At 46.3% G+C, this 18,513-nt stretch overlaps 1 protein-coding gene across 1 annotated transcript in view; it reads left to right on the forward strand.

Annotated features, from left to right (window-relative positions):
- The window catches only part of KCNH2 (potassium voltage-gated channel subfamily H member 2), a 1,592,201-nt gene that overhangs the window by 1,562,313 nt on the left and 11,375 nt on the right, over positions 1–18,513 (forward strand). The window contains exon 13 of the mRNA XM_085628486.1: positions 16,029–16,215. Within this exon, the coding sequence (XP_085484612.1) occupies positions 16,029–16,215 (187 nt within the window). The remainder of the gene's footprint in view (positions 1–16,028; positions 16,216–18,513) is intronic.

Genomic DNA, 18,513 nt, shown 5'->3' on the forward strand with positions numbered 1-18,513 from the left:
TGAGTACCTCATTCAAGCCCTCTCTCATAGAGTCAGAGGGGACACCCTTCTTTGCAGCCATCTTGAACACTTTCAGCAACTGAGGTGCTAATGTAGCTTGAGAAGTAGCATAAAACTCTATCGGGAACCCATTGGTTCCTGGAGCTATTCCCCTTGCAATCTGCATGATCGTTAATTTAATATATTCCTGTGTTAAGGCAGTCTCCAATTCTTGCTTTTGCAAGAGGTCGATGATAGGGATGTGAATCTGTTCTAAATATGTCAGAGCAGTCACCTGTGTTGTTCCCATGGTGTTGTTATACAACTCCCTGTAATGAGTTTCAAAAACCCCATTATTTCCTGCTGGGAGTTTACTATCATGCCTGTTCTAGACCAAATGGCCTCCGCTCTCAGCACCCAAGCCATTAGACTGCCACTCTTGTCACCCAGTTTATGCTGCCATTTCAGATATTCCCTGTAATCTAAACTTGATAATCTATGCAAGGCCGTCCTGCACTCTTTCCTCAGCTGGACCAATTCTGTTCCTCTGTTGGTATACATCCTCCATGGTCCTAACTTGACCCTCCATTCCCAAGACCACATCCTGCAGCATCTTTTATTTCCAGTATGTTTTTTTCATGCACATTCCACTTAACACTACCTTAAACGCATCCCATTCCACTGTTTCATTGGAGCCTGTTCCCTCATTTTGTGTGAAATATTGGCAAATCACCTCACTTATCTGCGTGCAAAACACATCATCCGCCAGCGCAACTATTGCCAACCACCCGTAGGGATTTTCTGACGGAATCTCACCCATGTAAGAGTAACATTCAATGGATAATGGTTGGATAGTGTGCACCCCAAATATTCCGCATGTGTGAATTTGTGGGCCAGATGAGTTTTATAACTATATCTAAATGGGTATGTAGCTAATGCACAGCCAGGTAGTGGGAGTATTCCCTCTCCTTGGGGTGAAGTATGATATGCACTATATGTACTCCACCTTCATCATCCAAGCCTATTGGGAACGGAAGGCAATGCCAGCTTGTGCGCACATCAGCGGAAGTGCAGATGTGTCCTTGACCAAATCTGGGACACAATTGTAATCTCCACACCACACAGTTGCTGTCAGAGCGCCGTGTAGAAGGGCTGGTGTGACAGCAGAAAAAAACAGAAGACTGTCTGGTGTTGGGTGTGTATACAGCCACTAGGGACAATGGGACACCGTCTACAATACCCTCCAATATCACATACCTGCCCTTTGTATCTATCCAGGTATGTAGAACTGTATATGGAACCCCTTGTGCCACCAATATGAGGACCCCTCTGGCATACCCAAAATGATTTGTTCCCAAGAACTCCCTGCGCCATCGTCGGTGCAATCTGCTAAGTTCCCCCACTATACGATGTGTTTCTTGTAGGCATGCAAAGGGTACCTAGTGCCTTTTAAACTTTGCATGGATCCGGTATTTTTTTTGTATGTGCCCATGCCTCTCACATTCCAGGCGAGTATACTGTAAGTCTGAGTAGTCCTGTTATGAGGAATTTGCTATCCGCCCCATTGGCACAGCTAATGGTGAGGCATAAGGGGAATGCTCGCATGCAGCAACTAATAAATTGAAGCATGGCATAACCAAATCCCATAAACTCCCACTCCCTTGCTGACACACAATTGTGTCCTGTAAAGCCAAAGCATACAACAGTTCAGCAACCATTAGAGTCCTTCTGAGTCATGTTGGGTGGGGGGGGGGGGGGGGGGGGGGTTCAATGAAGGTCATTTCACTCCAGAGAGTGCCCCAACAACTTATCCTTTTTGATACACCCCCTCCCATGTTGTCCTGTTCTATCAACCCATATACTTGCAGTTCAGGGAAATGCCTAGGCACTATACTGGTAATAAGGGAAAAAGGAAACAGCTGTGAACATCACATCAGGAAGTCAGCAGTAATCGGGGTGATGTGCGGGCCACAGTGTAGTTCCTCTGGAACCTCTTAAAGTACCATCATGTGATTCCAGTGTATCAATTTCCAAACTTTCAGTGTCCATTTCAGGTGTGCCTACTCTCAATTTCAGTGCCACCCAGTGCCCGTTCCTTCGCTGCTTGTTCTTTAGATGGTCAGCTGCGAAGGTTTCAAGTGGATCGATTCTTGTTTCTCTTCATCTTCCATCCAATGTCTGTGTCTCCAGTGTCTGTGGAAACACTCTCTCCCTTGGTCTCCAGCCAGTTCCATGCCTCCTTTGTGGAAGAGAAGAATAGTGCTTTGCCTGCATCTAGCGCTTTAAGTTTTGCAGGAAACAATAAAGCATTTTTGAGGTCCATGAGGTGTAACCTCTGTTTTACTGAGTAAAGGGATTCCCATTGCCTTTCCACCACTGCCGTGTAGTCAGGGTAAATTGTGACGGAACTATTCTCCACTTGCCACGGGGCCTCGACTCTGGCAATCTGCAGGATAATATTTCTAGCACGGTAGTGAATGAGGAAGCACTTATAAAGCGCCTGGTTACCCGAAGGCATCCCAGCGCTAAGGAAACACGGAGTCAGATTCATAACATATCAGGGGAAGAGAAAAGTTTTTAACTGTTTACGAAAATGATGGTGATTAGATTGGGAGCGGATATGGATGTGTAGTTAAAGAGTCTTGCTACCACAGGCCTCAGGGTTTACCCAGCAGAGGTGCCCTGCCCGACACCAGGTGGGCACGCTTCACTGAGAAAAAGGTTGACTGTTTTCCTCTAAGGACCATGTTTGCCAGTCATTGCTCCATGTATAAGTCCATTCTTGGGTGCTCTGTCTGTTCCTGCACATTCGCTACTCGGATGTTATTCCGTCTCAAGCTGCCTCCTGCATCATCTACCCTGCATCTCAGTATTTCCATTTCTTTCCACAAGGCCTCAATCTGTGACTGAGCAGTGGTCATACCTGGTTGCAAAGATTTGAGAAGAATGTCTCATGAGCATTTACCTTATTCTTAAGATTGATGTGATCATCATGTGGGATACTGGCGTTAATCACTGGAGCATCCAACTTTGATTCCAAGGGTGCCTCAAGGCTTGGCACTGCCATGAGGAGCTCAGCGAATTCCTCACTGTGGTCCTGGAGCATGTGCTACAATGTGCGTTGGGTGTCAACCAACTCAGTAGGGACTGAAGAGGGTGGCCCGTCACTGGGGCTGCTCCCATTCTGTTTCACCATCACAAGGTAGTGGCCAAAGTCCATCAAGAAGCAAGGCTACACTGTGTATTCCACTCAGATTAAGGGGAGTCTGGGATACCTAGGCCTCCCAGGAATATGCTTAAGATGTATCAGTGTCCTTTCCCTATACTGCTCCCAGGGAAAGATTACCTGAGCAAGGCCACATCAACTCCCTGGCGCAAAGCACTCCTCCTGGCTCAGCTGGTTCCAGCAGCCCTCCGCTCATCAAAAAGAGTGGAGTTTGTTCTCAAAGTCTCGTGCTGGCCAGCTGAGGCTAGCAGCTGGTAAAGCAATAATGAATGCTGTCTTGGCCTCTTTGAACCAGCTTACCGGTGCGCTCTCAAACGGTGGCACCTTCCCAGCACTGGGGTCATGGGAAACGAGCAATAGGTCTCGCCTTTGGGACCTTATAAGTGTTTAGCCATGCAACAGTTGCATAACTAAATACTTATAAGGTCCCAAAAGCGAGACCTATTGGCTATGTCAAGCGGCCATGCGGCCGCAAAAGTGATCACGATCAAACATCAAAGAGGCCGTGCAGCCGCGAAAGTGAAAGTAATCGAGGTAAGGCGCGCGCGCCTGTCTGCGCACATGCGCTGTAGCTCTAGGCTGGCCTTGTAGCATTTTGTGGAGCCCTCTCAATAAGTCTCGCCAGACAACCGCTTGCGCTGGGTCAGGCGAGACCTAAAAAGGAGGTGGGGGGTGTCATCCACGCAGCCTACCTCAGTGTCTGGGCTGAAGTCGGAGTGCAGTCAAGGACACGTCCAAATGTCTGCCTCAGGTCCCCATAGAACGCAGTGCATTTCCAGCACGGGGGTGTCTGGAGGTCCACACCAAATGCACGGTTTATTTGTGCACAACTGCCAGCAGGGCCCCCCAGCCCAGCACCAACACCGGAGTGCTCGCCCAGCGACCCCATTGGGAAAAGCGCCTCCAGGCTGACCCTTCTGATGTCAATGCGAGGGGCCGGTTTCTGCAGACCAGGAGAGGGCAGAGGTGGGCCCTCCTCCCTAGGCCTCCAACCCGTCTCACCGCTCCTGCAGCACTCAGCAGCCTGAGAGCCATTCACTCCTCTCAGCAGCGTGCCGGGTGACAGTTGGGGATTAACTCTGAAAAGGCCACTGCAGACTTTAAGCTAAAAATTGCAAACCATCTGAAAGTGTCATTTTCAAAGTAGTCATTTCGAATCCGACTTCAGATTTAGATTGGATTTTAAATTTCTATTAATTGGAGTCCTTAAACCATGGTTCTAGCAACTCCTAAACTGAAGCTATGCATTTTAAGGTGGTATAATGTTACCCAGTGATTTTTAATGGGAGAGCCAGCCATGCCACAGTGAAAAATGACTTTTCACGGACTGGACATGTAAAACTTTAGGGCTCATGTCCTGCTTTGTAAATACCGTGCACAGGGCCTACCTTGGAGTGACTTACCAGTATTGAAAAGGAAGGTTTAGGTCTGGTAAAAGGTTTGTTTTGCCAAGTCGAATTTGCATTTTTTAAAATGCACACTCGGGCTGCATGGGCAGGCCTGAAGATATGCCATACACTGTCACTTTGGTGGTAGTGCAATTGGTGCTGCAGTCCACTAGCGACAGAGTACCACATACTAGGGACTTACAGGTAAATTAAATATGCCAATCAGGAATGGGCCAATTGTCCACTTATTTTGGGGTCAGAGCACATGCACATGCTGTAGGACCCGGTTAGCAGGGCAGTGCAACCAGCAGCATTAGTTTAAACACTAGGGAATAATCATGCAAAAAGAGGTCTTTCATTACAATGGACAAACATGTGTTATGTTATGCTAATTTGATTTCTTAAGTGCAACGGTTACCCTGGGGTGTCCTGGCGCTGAACACTGCTTATCGGTTTGCTGAGGTGAATGTTACCTATCTGGTGAAGAGCCAGGTTTTTAGACCTTTCCTAAAGGAGAGGTGCTCGGTTTAATTTCTAAGATGGAATGGAAGCTCGTTCCAGGCCCTTGCGGCACCTGTGATAAAACTCCTGCCACCCCAATTCGCATTTTTGGCTAGGGGTACGATCACTACTTTTGTTCCCTGGAGCGAAGGGCCCTTCTGGGACATACTATTGAAAACGATGCTTCAGGTAGTCAGGCCGACTCCTTGGAGGGTCTTAAAAACAGTGCAAAGGGCTTTAAATTGAGTCAGTTGTTTGACTGGGAGCCAGTGTAGCTGTTTTAATTAATTCTTAATGGAGACGAACTTGGGTGTCCCAGTCGGCAATCTGACAGCCGCGTTTTTCACGAGTTGATGTCTGTTTAGGTACTTTTTTTGGATCTTCAGATAAATACTGTTGCAGTAGTCCAACCGTGACATGATGAGTGCCGTAACCACTGCCCTGAGACTGTATGCCGGTAGAAAAAACTTTATTTTCCTTATAATTCTAAGAAGAGAGAAGTTCGCTGAGACAACCACATTTACCTGGTCCCCGAAGGTGAGTTTGTTGTCCACTATGACCCCCAAATTCTTAGCTTTCTTATTTGGTTCAGGGAGGGTTCCCAATTCTTCTGGTCACCAGTCTGGCGTCCAGAAGTAAGTATTGTTGCCAAATATAATGACCTCAGTTTTGCTCGAATTAAGTTTCAAGCAATTTGATGACATCCACAACCTTACTGTTTTCATACAATCATGGAATCTTCCTCCCGTTTCAGCCTCTTGCCCATAGCGGAATGACAACACTATTTTCTTGTCATCTGCGTAAAATATCAGTTGGAACCCAAAAGATCTTATCAGGGCCGCCAAAGGTGTCACATAAACGTTAAAAAGTGTAGGACTGAGGGACGAGCCCTGTGGTACTCCACAAGGAAGGGAAAAAGGTTTAGAGCGGACTTTTTCTAGGTCCACCGTTTGAACTCTTTCTGTGAGAAAAGATTTCAGGAGGTCCCAGGCGCTGCCTTGAACCCCACTTTCTGCCAACCAATCTATCAAAACATTGTGATGGACCTAAGCGATCCAACATTATCAATACCGTGTTACCTCCTTGGTCCAGAGCTTCTCTTATTTCCTCTCTGGATTTTATCAAGGCCAGCTCTGTGCTGTGCTCCGTTCTGAATCCATATTGTATCGGATCTAGTATTTTCTTTGATTGGAGGAACATGCTGAGTTGAGTGTTCATAGCTTTTTCGATCATTTTAGCCAGTAGGGGGAGGCTAGAGCTAGGTCTGTAATTATTAGGGTCCTTAGGATAAAGATTTTATTTTTTAAGCAGTGGGAGAATGTATGCAATCTTCCATCTTTTGGGAAACTGGCCAGATCCGAAAATGGCATTGAACAGTGGGGCGAGTGCCGCACCAATGCACTCAGGGAATTGTTTGATCACGGACACAGGGCAGGGGTCATATGGAGATCCTGATGAAGTGGAGGCCAGGAGTTTGATAGAGTCTTGCTCCTCCAGTGCAGAGAATCTGTCTAGAGTGGATGCTGACTTGGTTTCACTGGACATGTGCCCTGCTAAAACCCCTGTCCCCACTGTCTGTGTGGTTGTAAATTATGAACAAATTGCTTCCACCTTTTGCTGAAAGAAGGTGGCTATGTTCTCAGTTAGTTCAGGAGTGCTCTGATTTTTGGAGGTGTCTGGGGTGGTTTATTTTATTATTGTTTTAAAGAGTTCTTTAGAGGAAGATTTTGCCTGAGCGATTTACTCAGTGAAGTACGTCCTTTTTGTATTAAGTAGTAGTTTCCTATAGAGGGTAAGGGCTTAGCTTATAGGCCTCTTTGTCAGTGTTCTTATAGCCTCTTCTCCAGGCGTGCTCAAGGCATTTGCATGCGTGTTTTTGCTTTCTCAATTCTTCGGAAAACCAGGTTGCTCTTTGGCTGGGAGCGCTTGGGGGTCCATCGTTTCACTGGGGCTAATTTATTGCATGCATTTTCTACCCACTCAGTGTAGGCGCAGGTGGCATCTTCTACTATTGAGGGAAATGAGCAAGCCGTTTTCTTGTGTAGATCTCCTAACTCTGCACTATTGATTTCCTTCCAGGTTCTTGTTTCTATCTCTTTTTTTAGGCTCTAACTTATGTTGATGGGGGTTGGAATGTGTCAGTTCAAACTGAATGGCGGTGTGGTCTGTCCAGCTCTGAGTCTGTTTATAAACGTAGAGCTGCTAATAAATACCAACATCATTCATTACTCTTTGGTCCTCTCTTTCAGAAGTGAGTGGTATGGCTACATGCTGTTATTTCCTGGTGCGGTGGCATGGGTATCTTTTTGCTGCTCACAAATTGGGTCTAAAGGGAGTAGTTAAATGACCAATTATGCACCACTCCCAGTACAATCCAATTACACAAAAAGCTACTCACAGTCTTTTAAAATACTATCATATTATGTCAGTCTCAAAGGGAGTTGTCTCTGTATTGTTGAACAAGTTACTTACCTTTGGTAACACGTTATCTGATAGAGACAATATCTAGCTGCAGATTCCTTACCTTTGAATTCCCCAGGCGACAGGGTGGATCTGGAAACTTATGCGTGAGCAGTACCTCTGCACGCCGTCGGGTGGCTCCATTCGGCTCCGCATGACGTTGTCAGCATCAGTTATGACATCGGGGTCACCTATGTAGGTGCCACCCAGACACTCGCACATCAGTACTTTTCACTTTTCCACACCAGAAGTGCAGAGCCGTGAAGTGACTGACTTGAGTGTGTGTTATAACTAGGGCCCTGAAAAAGGGAATAACCTTAGCCGTGATAAATGAGTCCGCGGAGCAGGGAGGCATGGGTGGGTCTCCTAAGGAATCTGCAGCTTGATATTGTCTATACCAGATAATACGTTACCGAAGGTAAATAACTTGTTCATCTGATAGAGACTTCAAGCTGCAGTTTCCTTACCTTTGAATAGATACCCAAGCCATACCATCCTGGCAGTGTGCTGAGTACAGATTTCTTACTCTAAGAAGTCCTGCAGGACTGAACAGGCGAAATACCCATCCCTGCGGACCTGACCGTCCTGGCAACTGTGTGCTGACTGCTTGGCAAACGTGTCAAAGACGCCCACGTTGCTGCCTGACAGATGTCCAGGACCGGGGCACCCGAACCAATGCCGTGGTTGCAACCTTACACCTCTGGAATGATATTTTAAGCCCTCTGGGGGGTGATTCCTAGCTAGGGCATAGCAGATCTTAATGCAGAGAATGACCCAGCAAGAAATGGTCCGTTTCTGCACTGCCTGACCTTTCTAAGCTCCCATGTAACCCACAAAGAATTGGTTGTCCACCCGGAACTCTTTTGTGCGGTCATAGTAGGATGACAATGCTCTTTTTGGGTCCATACAATGGAGACGATCATCTTCCTTAGAGGGATGCGGGGGAGCAAAAAATGTGGGCAGCGTAACTGTTTGATCCAGATGGAATGGGGTCACCACTTTTGGTAAAAATGATGCTCAGGTGTGAAGCACCACCTTGTCAACAAAAGTCCTCATGTAATGAGGCTTGCATGACAATGCCTGCAATTCACTCATGCTCTGGGCAGATGTTATGGCCACCAGAAAGGTGGTCTTGATGGTGAACTGCCGGAGGGGACAATTAGGTGAAGGCTCGAAGGGAACCAACATAAGAAATGTAAGGACCAAATTAAGGTCCCACTGCTGCATGACAAAAGGCGTGGGTGGAAACATATGTACAAGCCCTTTTAAGAATCTATTTACAATTGAAGATTTAAGCAAGGAGGGTTGGTCCGGCAGCCGCAAGAAAGTGGACAGGGAAGAAAGATAACCATTGAGAATACCCAACGCAGAGCCGTGCTAGGCAAGGGTAAAAATAAAAAGAAGGATAGTAGATACAGTCAGAAAGACAGCCAATAGACCTTTCTGTATGATATGTTAACATTATTTGCCAACGGCAGGCCTTCGGAGTCATGGCCTGACAGTCTGAGCACGACTTCATGTTGTGATTGTGCTCAAATCGGTTACTGACATGGCATGTTGACAGGCACCACATGGTTGAAGCCCTGTCTTTCTAGAAGACATACCTCGACACAGAAAAAATCTGCACGACAAAAAGCGAAAAAACATGTCAAAAAGAGACCGAGGAGTAGCTCTTCTTCGGATCAGCAATTAACTGGCGTGGAAACAAAAGAACTGACATCTGCGCGCCTGGATGGCACCTATATAGGTGACTACGACATCATAACCAAGGCTAACGACGCCGATGACGTCAGGTGGACCCCCACACACAGGTACTGCTCAAGCAAAGGTTTCTGGATCCAGCCTGACACCTGGGCAATTCAAAGGTAAGGAATCTGCAGCTAGAAGTCTCTATCAGATAAGCTAATTTGTCCAGGACGGTAACCCTCACCGACCCTTGGGTGGCATGCTTCATCATATGGTCCTACCTAACACCAGCTCTAGAAATTACTGGTTTGGGCTACAACTCCATTCAGTAAAGGAGGAGCTCTTGGAGTGTTTTTTATGTTTATGTCCCTATGGGGCCTATTAGTGTGGATGGGGTTTGCAGAGTACAGTGTAAGTGCACTAGGGAAAATAAAACGAATTCTTGGTGGACTGAGCAGATTCTTTATCCTGGTGTCCCCCAGGGATAGATGAAAACTGAGAGGGGAGTTGTGAAACTTCAACCCAATTGGTGAGGGATCGAAATGTTTCTGCCTAGCACATGATCTTACAAAGAGGTTCTAGGCATTCTTGAGGACCGATATTTTTTATTGTCACTCTGCCAATTATTGGGGGTGAAATAAGTGTAAAGTATATGTAAAAAGGGAATAAATACGGTGACCCAAAAAAGTTGTGGTAGATGCCAACTGTCATCGTCAGCTGTAACAAAATATGACTATAAGGAGAGAAATATATTATAGAGAATGTCCTGAAGTTGTAAAGACACTGTGGTGTATAATTCTACCTTTAGTGTTGGTGTGAACATGCAAAACACACCTGTGATATTGATGTGCATCATCATTTTAAAATGTTTTTTATTTTTCCCACAAACTTTCAGCTTTTAACCTCAATGAAGAAAATAAAGATATAAATTAAACGATTCGGTATAAACAATGTTTTGTCCTCCCCTTTCCCAAAATAACAGATGGTATAGTATGTGTATATTTGTTTATGATATTGAGATGAAACAGAGGGTTTATTGATAGGGTAAATGTATTTCATAAAGACTGTACTTTACAATGTCCTTCACAAATGATGTAGTGCTGAACCTCTTGCTATTCTGGAGCATGAAAAGATGATTGATTTTTTTAAAACAGGCAAAACAAATTGACAAAAAATTAGGAGAACTGTTATGTCCTGCTAGACACTGTCTAGTATTTTGAGCAGCCACTCCCATGAGGGCTGGCCCTTTCACTCACCCGACACCCATCCAACACAGGTGTCACCAGTCAGGTGACCATGCCAATAAAAGAGCCCGAGTGCACGTGCTCTGCGCCTTTTCTAAGTAGCACGATCCTGTCTGTGTCACACTTATTTATATAGTATGTGAGCCTAGGGCCCACAACTTTGCATTGGCGATGAGCGGGTCTCACCCTGTATGTTTGCTGACAGCTGCTTTGATGTTCCTCATGGGAGGAAGTGTATCCTATTTCTAAGCCTCCCCCACTGCTGCTGCCAGCGCGACACCAACCGAAGCAGAAAGCGGTGCTACTGTCACGACATCGAGGAAGGACGCGCACAGAAAGATATGCCAGGGCCACAAGGTTGCTAAACCCCATACCAGGTGAAGCGCTCGCCTGCCCACGCCTGTTTATCATGGCGTGAGATTCCCTCCAAACGAAAAAGAAGCTGCACAGGCAAACCCCCAGTGAGGTCCGTAAGCATGACCGGCTTCCTTCCGATGTACCGACCGGCCCTGGGAGGAAGAGAGATCGGTGAAAGGGGAGGAGTGCTGTAGTAAGCACAGTGCATCCACAACACTTGAGGCGCCAACATGCACCGCAAGAAGTGGATCCACAAACATGCCTGCAGCGCTCTGCCAGCAGGAGAGGCAGTCAAGGCAGCACGTCGGCTCTGCAAGGCCCCTGCATCTGCAATGACCAGAGCTTATATTGTTGGGGAATGAAGGACTACCTGCCTGCGGTGGCATTTCGTACCTAAAGAGACAGCTCCATGCTGAACACCTCATCCAGTAAATGACTGTAAGTAAGATGACCCAATAGGGGGCACATTATGTGAATTACAAGCCGCCCTTCCGTAAGTTACGTGGATTCAAAACCCCCACACCAGCACAGAAGGAAGCCTTGTTACCTACATCTCCAGCATCACAACATGAGTGGAGCTGCCACTGCACCAGTGTAAGTGGCCGCAGTTCAGAGCCACCTAGTGGTTACTTGGTGCACCGCACCTCAGCCTCAGCTAAATAACTTGCACAGAAAGGGTCCCAGAGAAATATATGACAAGTAAAGCCACCCTGATTAGAGCTGCCCCTACCCGTCTGAATGTGGCAATATTGGCCAAATTCAAAAGACCCAAAAATTAAATTGATACCACTGAAACGTTGAGATGGGTATGGGACGGACTTCGCACAAAAGCAGGGCTGGAGCTGCTATACGCCCCCTCTGCCCTGCTGGCGTATAACCTCCAGATACTGGCAGTGGCGGACTGGGGCGAGGTGTCAAGAGCTGGGAGACTTGGTATGATTACATTCTCTGATATATATCCAAATGACACCTTTGTATCCTAACCATCGCAGAATGGGGAAACCTGGTCCCACTTCTCCGATTTGTTGTTGTATTACCGCATAACGGCATCCTTCTCCTCCACCCACTTTAACTGTCTTAGAGCAAACGTTAAGCAATTCAAAGGCCCTAGCCAGCTGGAATGAGGAGTTACCCACACCTTTGACTGAGGAACAATTGGGGTTATGTTGTGGCCAATCGGAGTTGACCACAGCTGAAGTTGTTTCCCTTTCTTCTTCTTTGGTGGTGAACGGCCGCCACCACAGCTGCCTTGTCACAGAAATGAAACTGACTGGCTGTCCTGTGAAAGGGAAGAAGAGCATCACATGCCCCCTGGAGGCAAGCAACCGCCATAGCAAGAGTCGACGCAGGCATACAAGGAGCCAGAAGAGAGCATCTTAAAAGAGACGCTGCCGCTGATGTCATGAGGAAGTAGACTGACACTGCTCCCCACAGTGAGTCAAGTAAGGAGCTGCTTGCCATCTACCCCACACACATATCCAGTGACACAAATTCTCCCCAGAGACAAGAGAGGAATAAAGGCCTAGCGTGGCCTGAATGCAGGAAAGAGAGCGTCTACATCTCAACTGCAGAAGCACTGCCCCGCAGTAGGCTAGAGACTATCCAGGGAGTGTCATCAACACTGCCTTATGACTGTGTCGCACATCGCAAATTACAAGCCCATTACAGGCATTTTTGAGAGCCACAGGTCCCCTAGTGGCAAGCTGACACCAATGCAAAAGAAAGGAGACACTCATCTCCCACAACGATCCTGAGTTGCAAACGGGGCACCTTGTTGAGGAGAAGAAAGGCATGGAAGAGGCTGCAGACAGGATCCATCAAAGTACACCTATCTCTACTGCCATCCACAAAATGGCTGACGCCCATGTGAGAAGACATCCAGTCCTATGAACAGGACCGGACCTGCGAGTGGTCCAAGGCGGAAAAAGATGTGCAATCCAATGAACGCTACGGAGGTGGCAGGAGGTCCCAGTGAAGAGAACTGACAAAACGTGGCGTGACGCCACCTCACACAAGGTGAAGAGAACACGTGCAATGTGTGGCAGGATGCCACATCACAAGCAAGAACAGAGGAAGAGAGAGAAGTGTGTGGCCAGATCTGTCACACTGAAAGACCGGACAACCACCGATTCTCAAGGGCAAAAGATCAGAAGATGAAGAGACGTAGAACTTGTGCCAGTCCCCGAGAGTGCTCATACGGACACAAGTCAACCCCTGTGGCGCAGTGACGTCCCTGGAGACAGCAGGAGTACTGAACGTAAGCCACCTGAATGCGTGAACCGCGTATCTGCCATGCGCTTCACAGTGCGACTGTCCGGCCATCTGTCACCGGCTGCTTGAAGCAGATGTCTTCCCTGCTAGCAACTGCACATGTCAACACTGGACCCCAACAGATCTTGCTCAACCGGCTCCCCTCTCCGCAACACCCTCAAGATCATAAAGAGCATCTGTCTGGAACATTTTCATGAGAGCAGCCACCATCATTGCCCCCGAACTCTGCTGCACCTTCAACTGCTGCATCCGATCCACCACCTTCCAGGAAGACTGGAAACATGCAGAGATAAACCCCTTGCTGAAGAAACCCTCTGTCGACCCGACAGACCTCAAGAACTTCAGATCCATCTCTCTTCTCCCCTCCCCAGCCAAAGCCATCGAGAAGGCCATCAACACCCAATTTTCTGAGTTCATCAAAGCAAAACACATTCTGGACCTCTCCCAGTCTAGCTTTCCAAGCAACCACAGCACTGAGACCGCCCTCCCCACAGACGATGTCTGCCCCCTCATCGACCATGGCGAGACCGCAACCCTCATCCTCCTGGACCTTTTGGCCTCCTTCGGTACCTTCTCTCTGCCATCATCCACGACAAATCCCTGGAATGGATCTGCTCCTTCCTCACTGGCCGACCACAGAGAGTCAGACTACCTCTGTTTATCTCAGAACCCAAAGACACCATCTGCGCAGTGCCTCAGGGCTTCTCCCTGAGCCCTACTCTTTTCAACATCTACATGGCCCAGCTCGCAGCCATCGTCAGGAACCACGGACTCAACATGGTCTCCTACGCCTACGACACCCAGCTGATTTTCTCCCCCCCCAACAAACCCTCAGTCGCCAAAAACAACTTTCACAACGGGATGAAGGCTGTTGGCACCTAGATGAAGAACAGCTGCCTCAAGCTCAATTCAGAGGAGACCGAAATCCTCATCATGGGCTCCACCCCCTGCACCTTTAATGACTACTTGTGGCCTTTAGCCCCTGGAACCCCCCACACCCCTAGACCATGCACGGAACCTCAGCATCATCCTGGATTTCGATCACTAGATCAACTCCATCTCAACATCCTGCTTCCACACGCTTCACCTGCTCCAAAAGATTTTCATCAGTAGCAGAATCGACTATGGCGTCGCTCTCTACACCGGTATCACCCAGAAACTCCTCAAGAAACTTCAGAACATTCAGAATGCCTCCCCCAGACTCATCCTCAACATCCCCGGTCACAGCCACATTACCGGCCATCTGATAGACCTCCACTGGCTACCAGTCAACAAAATAATCACCTTCAGGCTCTTCACAATTGCCTATAAAGTCCTACAAGACCCGGGACCTGCGTACCTCAACCACTGCCTCACAATCCTCGCACCCACCAGAGAACTCCCCTCCGCCCAACTGGCCCTGGCTCTCATCCCACATATCAAAAAACGTGAAGAGAGAAAGGGTATGACGGAACTACTCCTTGTTCCCTTATGATTAACACAATCAACAAAGAAGGAGTAATTCCGGATATGGATTACTGCTTAATGTGGGAAAAAAGGAAACATTTCAAAACAAAGCAAGGGGATGCTCTCTGTGACTTAATTGGTCATAAACATCCGTGGTAAGGTTGTGATTAGGTCTACATGTTTCAGCCTTTCATTGCTTAATAGCAAGGCTTTCTTCAGGGCTAGTGGAAAGATAAATGCACTCGCTAAGGTGCACTCATTCAGTGAAAGATGAACCGCAAACTTACGGTTCTGCTACTAACGACTTGTTCTGGAAGAAAAAACACATGAGGTTAAAGATCCTACAATCAGGAATATCATGCATCCAAAAGCAGTAATATGATTGTTAGGTTCATCAGATGTAATGAATCAAGACCCATGTGCGTGGATCTGCAATTGTTTATTCCACCCATGCAGCCTAATGTGCATTGTGGACATCCACATATTAAGGTAGCCATCAATAGTTTACCATCATGCACCTGCTTTCAACCACACTTGTGACACTAGATGTGTGGTCTATTATTAGGGAGAATCACATGCAATTTGCCGAAATTACCCTGTCAAGGGAGAGAGGCCAAACACTGCAGGCTCTCCAGGTTGCCAAATTTAAGGAGACAATGTGATCATTCAATTAAAATAGTGGGAAAAATCACAATTAAAAACTCAATCTCTCGTCCGGGTGAAAAGTCCAACAAAACAATGCGGAGAAAAGAAACTGTATTTGTATCTTACATCGATCGCAAGTATGGGATGCCATGTGCACGTGCTTGAGGCAAGTTCTAAGTAACACAATCCTGTGTTTGCGTCACACTTATTTACATAGTATGTGGGCCTAGTGCCAACAACTTTACAACATCCGAACGGTAATAACAAGACTTGTTACATTACCTGCTGTAGTTCGTGCTTGCTCCTTGGTGGTTCATAAAGGCTAGGAAGTAATGCGTCACATAGGACCTGGGCATCTGACGTGGTCGACTGGCGCTTCAGGTGATTTCAAAACATTGCACCCTAGAGGTGGTGCTGGAAAATGTAGTCCCAATGGGGCTGCGTGATCAGAAACATGTATCATGCTGGTGCACTTTGTGGTACCATTGGCATTGACGACTGAAATCATACTGATAGGTGTATTGAGAATTGATTTTATATTATTTTCAGTTTTTAATACAGAGATGCAACCATTAAAAACGTGTGGTCGAATGTAACAATTGTTGCAATGTCTTGTTGGATTGTTTCACTGTGAAGATTGATGAAATCATATCTAGATTAGATTAGTGCAAGTGATATCATCATTGAGTCCTGTAATGTTGCTCCTTAGCTGAAAGATTAATTGTTGATTGTTTTGGAATAATAAACTTTCCAGATCACGTCTGTGAAGAGTATTGTGGTTTGTTAAAATGTGTAACTCATTAACATCAATATTTACTTCCACAGGTGCCTTTTCAGGAGTGTCCAATATCTTCAGCTTTTGGGGAGACAACCGGGGGCGCCAGTACCAGGAGCTACCACGATGCACCATCCCTGCCCACGCCACCATCAATGCCCCTCCTCCACCTGTGTCCCGGCGCCAGCGATGTGATGTGGAGCGTAGACTGGATCTACTCCAGAAACAGCTGAGCAGGTGAGGACGGCTAGCAGACTTGATGTTTTGAATTTCCGAAAGTGAAGTTGAACTTTCTCTGCATTTGCCCATAGTGTGTGGAAATCGCTTTTATGGCATTAAAATGATTTTGGTATTGTTTTCCTACAAAAATATTGCATTTAGTACATCACCTATCACTATATCATAAAGATAAGTACATATTTATTATTCTTTACCCCACATAAATTCATTTACACTTGCATTGAAGTGGATGTAGTGTTCAGGTTCATGTAGTGGATCCGAAAGTTTTGTAATAAGATATTGTTGGCATACCATGGAACTCTCTTCCCAGTTCCATTATGTTCCACCATTCCTTTTCAGGTCGAACAAAATTGAAAACCTTGCTTTTTATATTGCATTAATTATTGTTGCACATCATTTCAACAGTTGCATCCTATAAGTATCCGTCTTTATTATGCAGAACTTGATCAATTTTTGTCATACTCTGCTACTTTTGGTGGATGTGTTCTTGTTGATACAACTGAACATCGGGTATGACCTATTAGCAGCTGTTGGCTGTTGAAGAATGTTGTTGACTCCACATCCTGCTTCACTATCTTTGAGACCACACCTCCAATTCTTCCCATTCCTCGTGGTAAGAAATGTGGTCATTAGTTGAGTGGCGTTAGTACCTACCTCAAGTAATAATCACAATCCCTGTCTGGGTGAGCCCTCTAAGTCACTAAATAACCTGACCTTATTCCCTAGTAGCTATGGCATGAGAGCAAACAGACTTAACTTGTGGCAATTTGTAAAGTATTTATGCAGTACCGAAACAGTAACAAAGTTGAAATGCAGAACAATAACTTTCCACCTTAAAATTTTAAAAATAGAGTAAAATTAATATATAAAATGATACCAAAATACCAAAAATCCAATGAGAGGAAGGCAAGATATGAGTTTTTAAAGGTTTAAGTAGAAATAGCGCCAAGAATCACAAAGTGCCAATGTTAGTCAATGGTCACAGTGGAACAGGACCTAAGCACAGTTTGACACTGACAGCGATTAAGCCTGGGTTGGGTATACTAACCAGGTTCGCTTTGGCCAAAGATTTTACCTTCTGACTTTAGTTCTTTAAGTCCTATTCCACCACAGGAGTACACATCTAAAACTCCCCAGGATCTCAGGCGAGGAACTTAGAAGCTCACAGGGTGTCAGACCATTAGGAGGGTCCAGTCTGTATCCAGTTGCCACTGGTCAACTGCACAGTTCCAGGAAAAAGGCTCTTTTAGCTTGAGGTGTCCCTGTAGCATGTACAGGAGGTCACCCTTTTGTCCCATGGAGTCCACTTCCTTGTCCTAGGTACAAACAAGAGTGCAGGTCCAGTCTTCCAGGGCTCATCACAGGTTGCAGACAACAGGGCTCAGTCCACTTCCGATCTTCCACAGGTCTGAGTGTTCTCAACTGGGTGCCTGGAAATGCCATATTTATGCCTGACACAAGCTAGTGGTTGAAACTGATCCAGTGGAACACCATAACCAATTGCGTAAAGGTTCCCTGGGCTATCCCTACCCACTTTGGGCATTTTCAAGATAGTCAAAGTCTTCAGCCACACTAAACAAGGGTGCTGGGGGTGTAAGTGGTAAGTGTACTATATTTATCCAAGTGTCCTTCACATCTAACAACAGAATCCAGTGTGAGGTAGCCCCACTGTCGCCAATCATTTTAGAGGCAGAGGACTGGTAAAACAAAGCTGAGTTTTCAGCAACCAGACATGGAATATGCACTAACTGTTTAGGCATCCTGCTTTTGCCCTTTGAAGTGCACCTCAAAAGTTATATGTATACCCATTAGACCTGTCAAACAGGCTGTGACACGGTAATGTTAAAAAGAAGCCCACTGTGATTGGGAACTTGATGCAAGGTAATGGTAAATTTCTAGAACCTACTTTTCCATGATATTTTTGAAAAAATCTAACTTCACTATTGAATTGGGTATTAACAACTATTAAAAAGAGTTGTTTAATTATTTTCCTAGCTAGTCATGTTCCCACAACATGGTGTTAGTATTAAATACCCATTGTGTTATTTATGGATCAGCCTGCTTTGCCACATAGCTTTGAGGTGCTAGTCACTGTAAGGACATGTTAAATATTTAGGGCCTTATTTACAATAAAAGGGCAGGAATGCACCGTATCTACAAGATACAATGCATTCCTGTCCTTTTCCCCTGTGCTGGCTCCCAAGGGGCTGCTATGCGCCAACACAGGCACCCTTGCACCATGGTGCAATGGTGTCTGTGTTGTGGGGTGATTGTTTTTGTGCAGGAAAGGACATA

Source organism: Triturus cristatus, chromosome 10, assembly GCF_964204655.1.
Source record: "Triturus cristatus chromosome 10, aTriCri1.1, whole genome shotgun sequence".
NCBI lineage: Eukaryota > Metazoa > Chordata > Amphibia > Caudata > Salamandridae > Triturus > Triturus cristatus.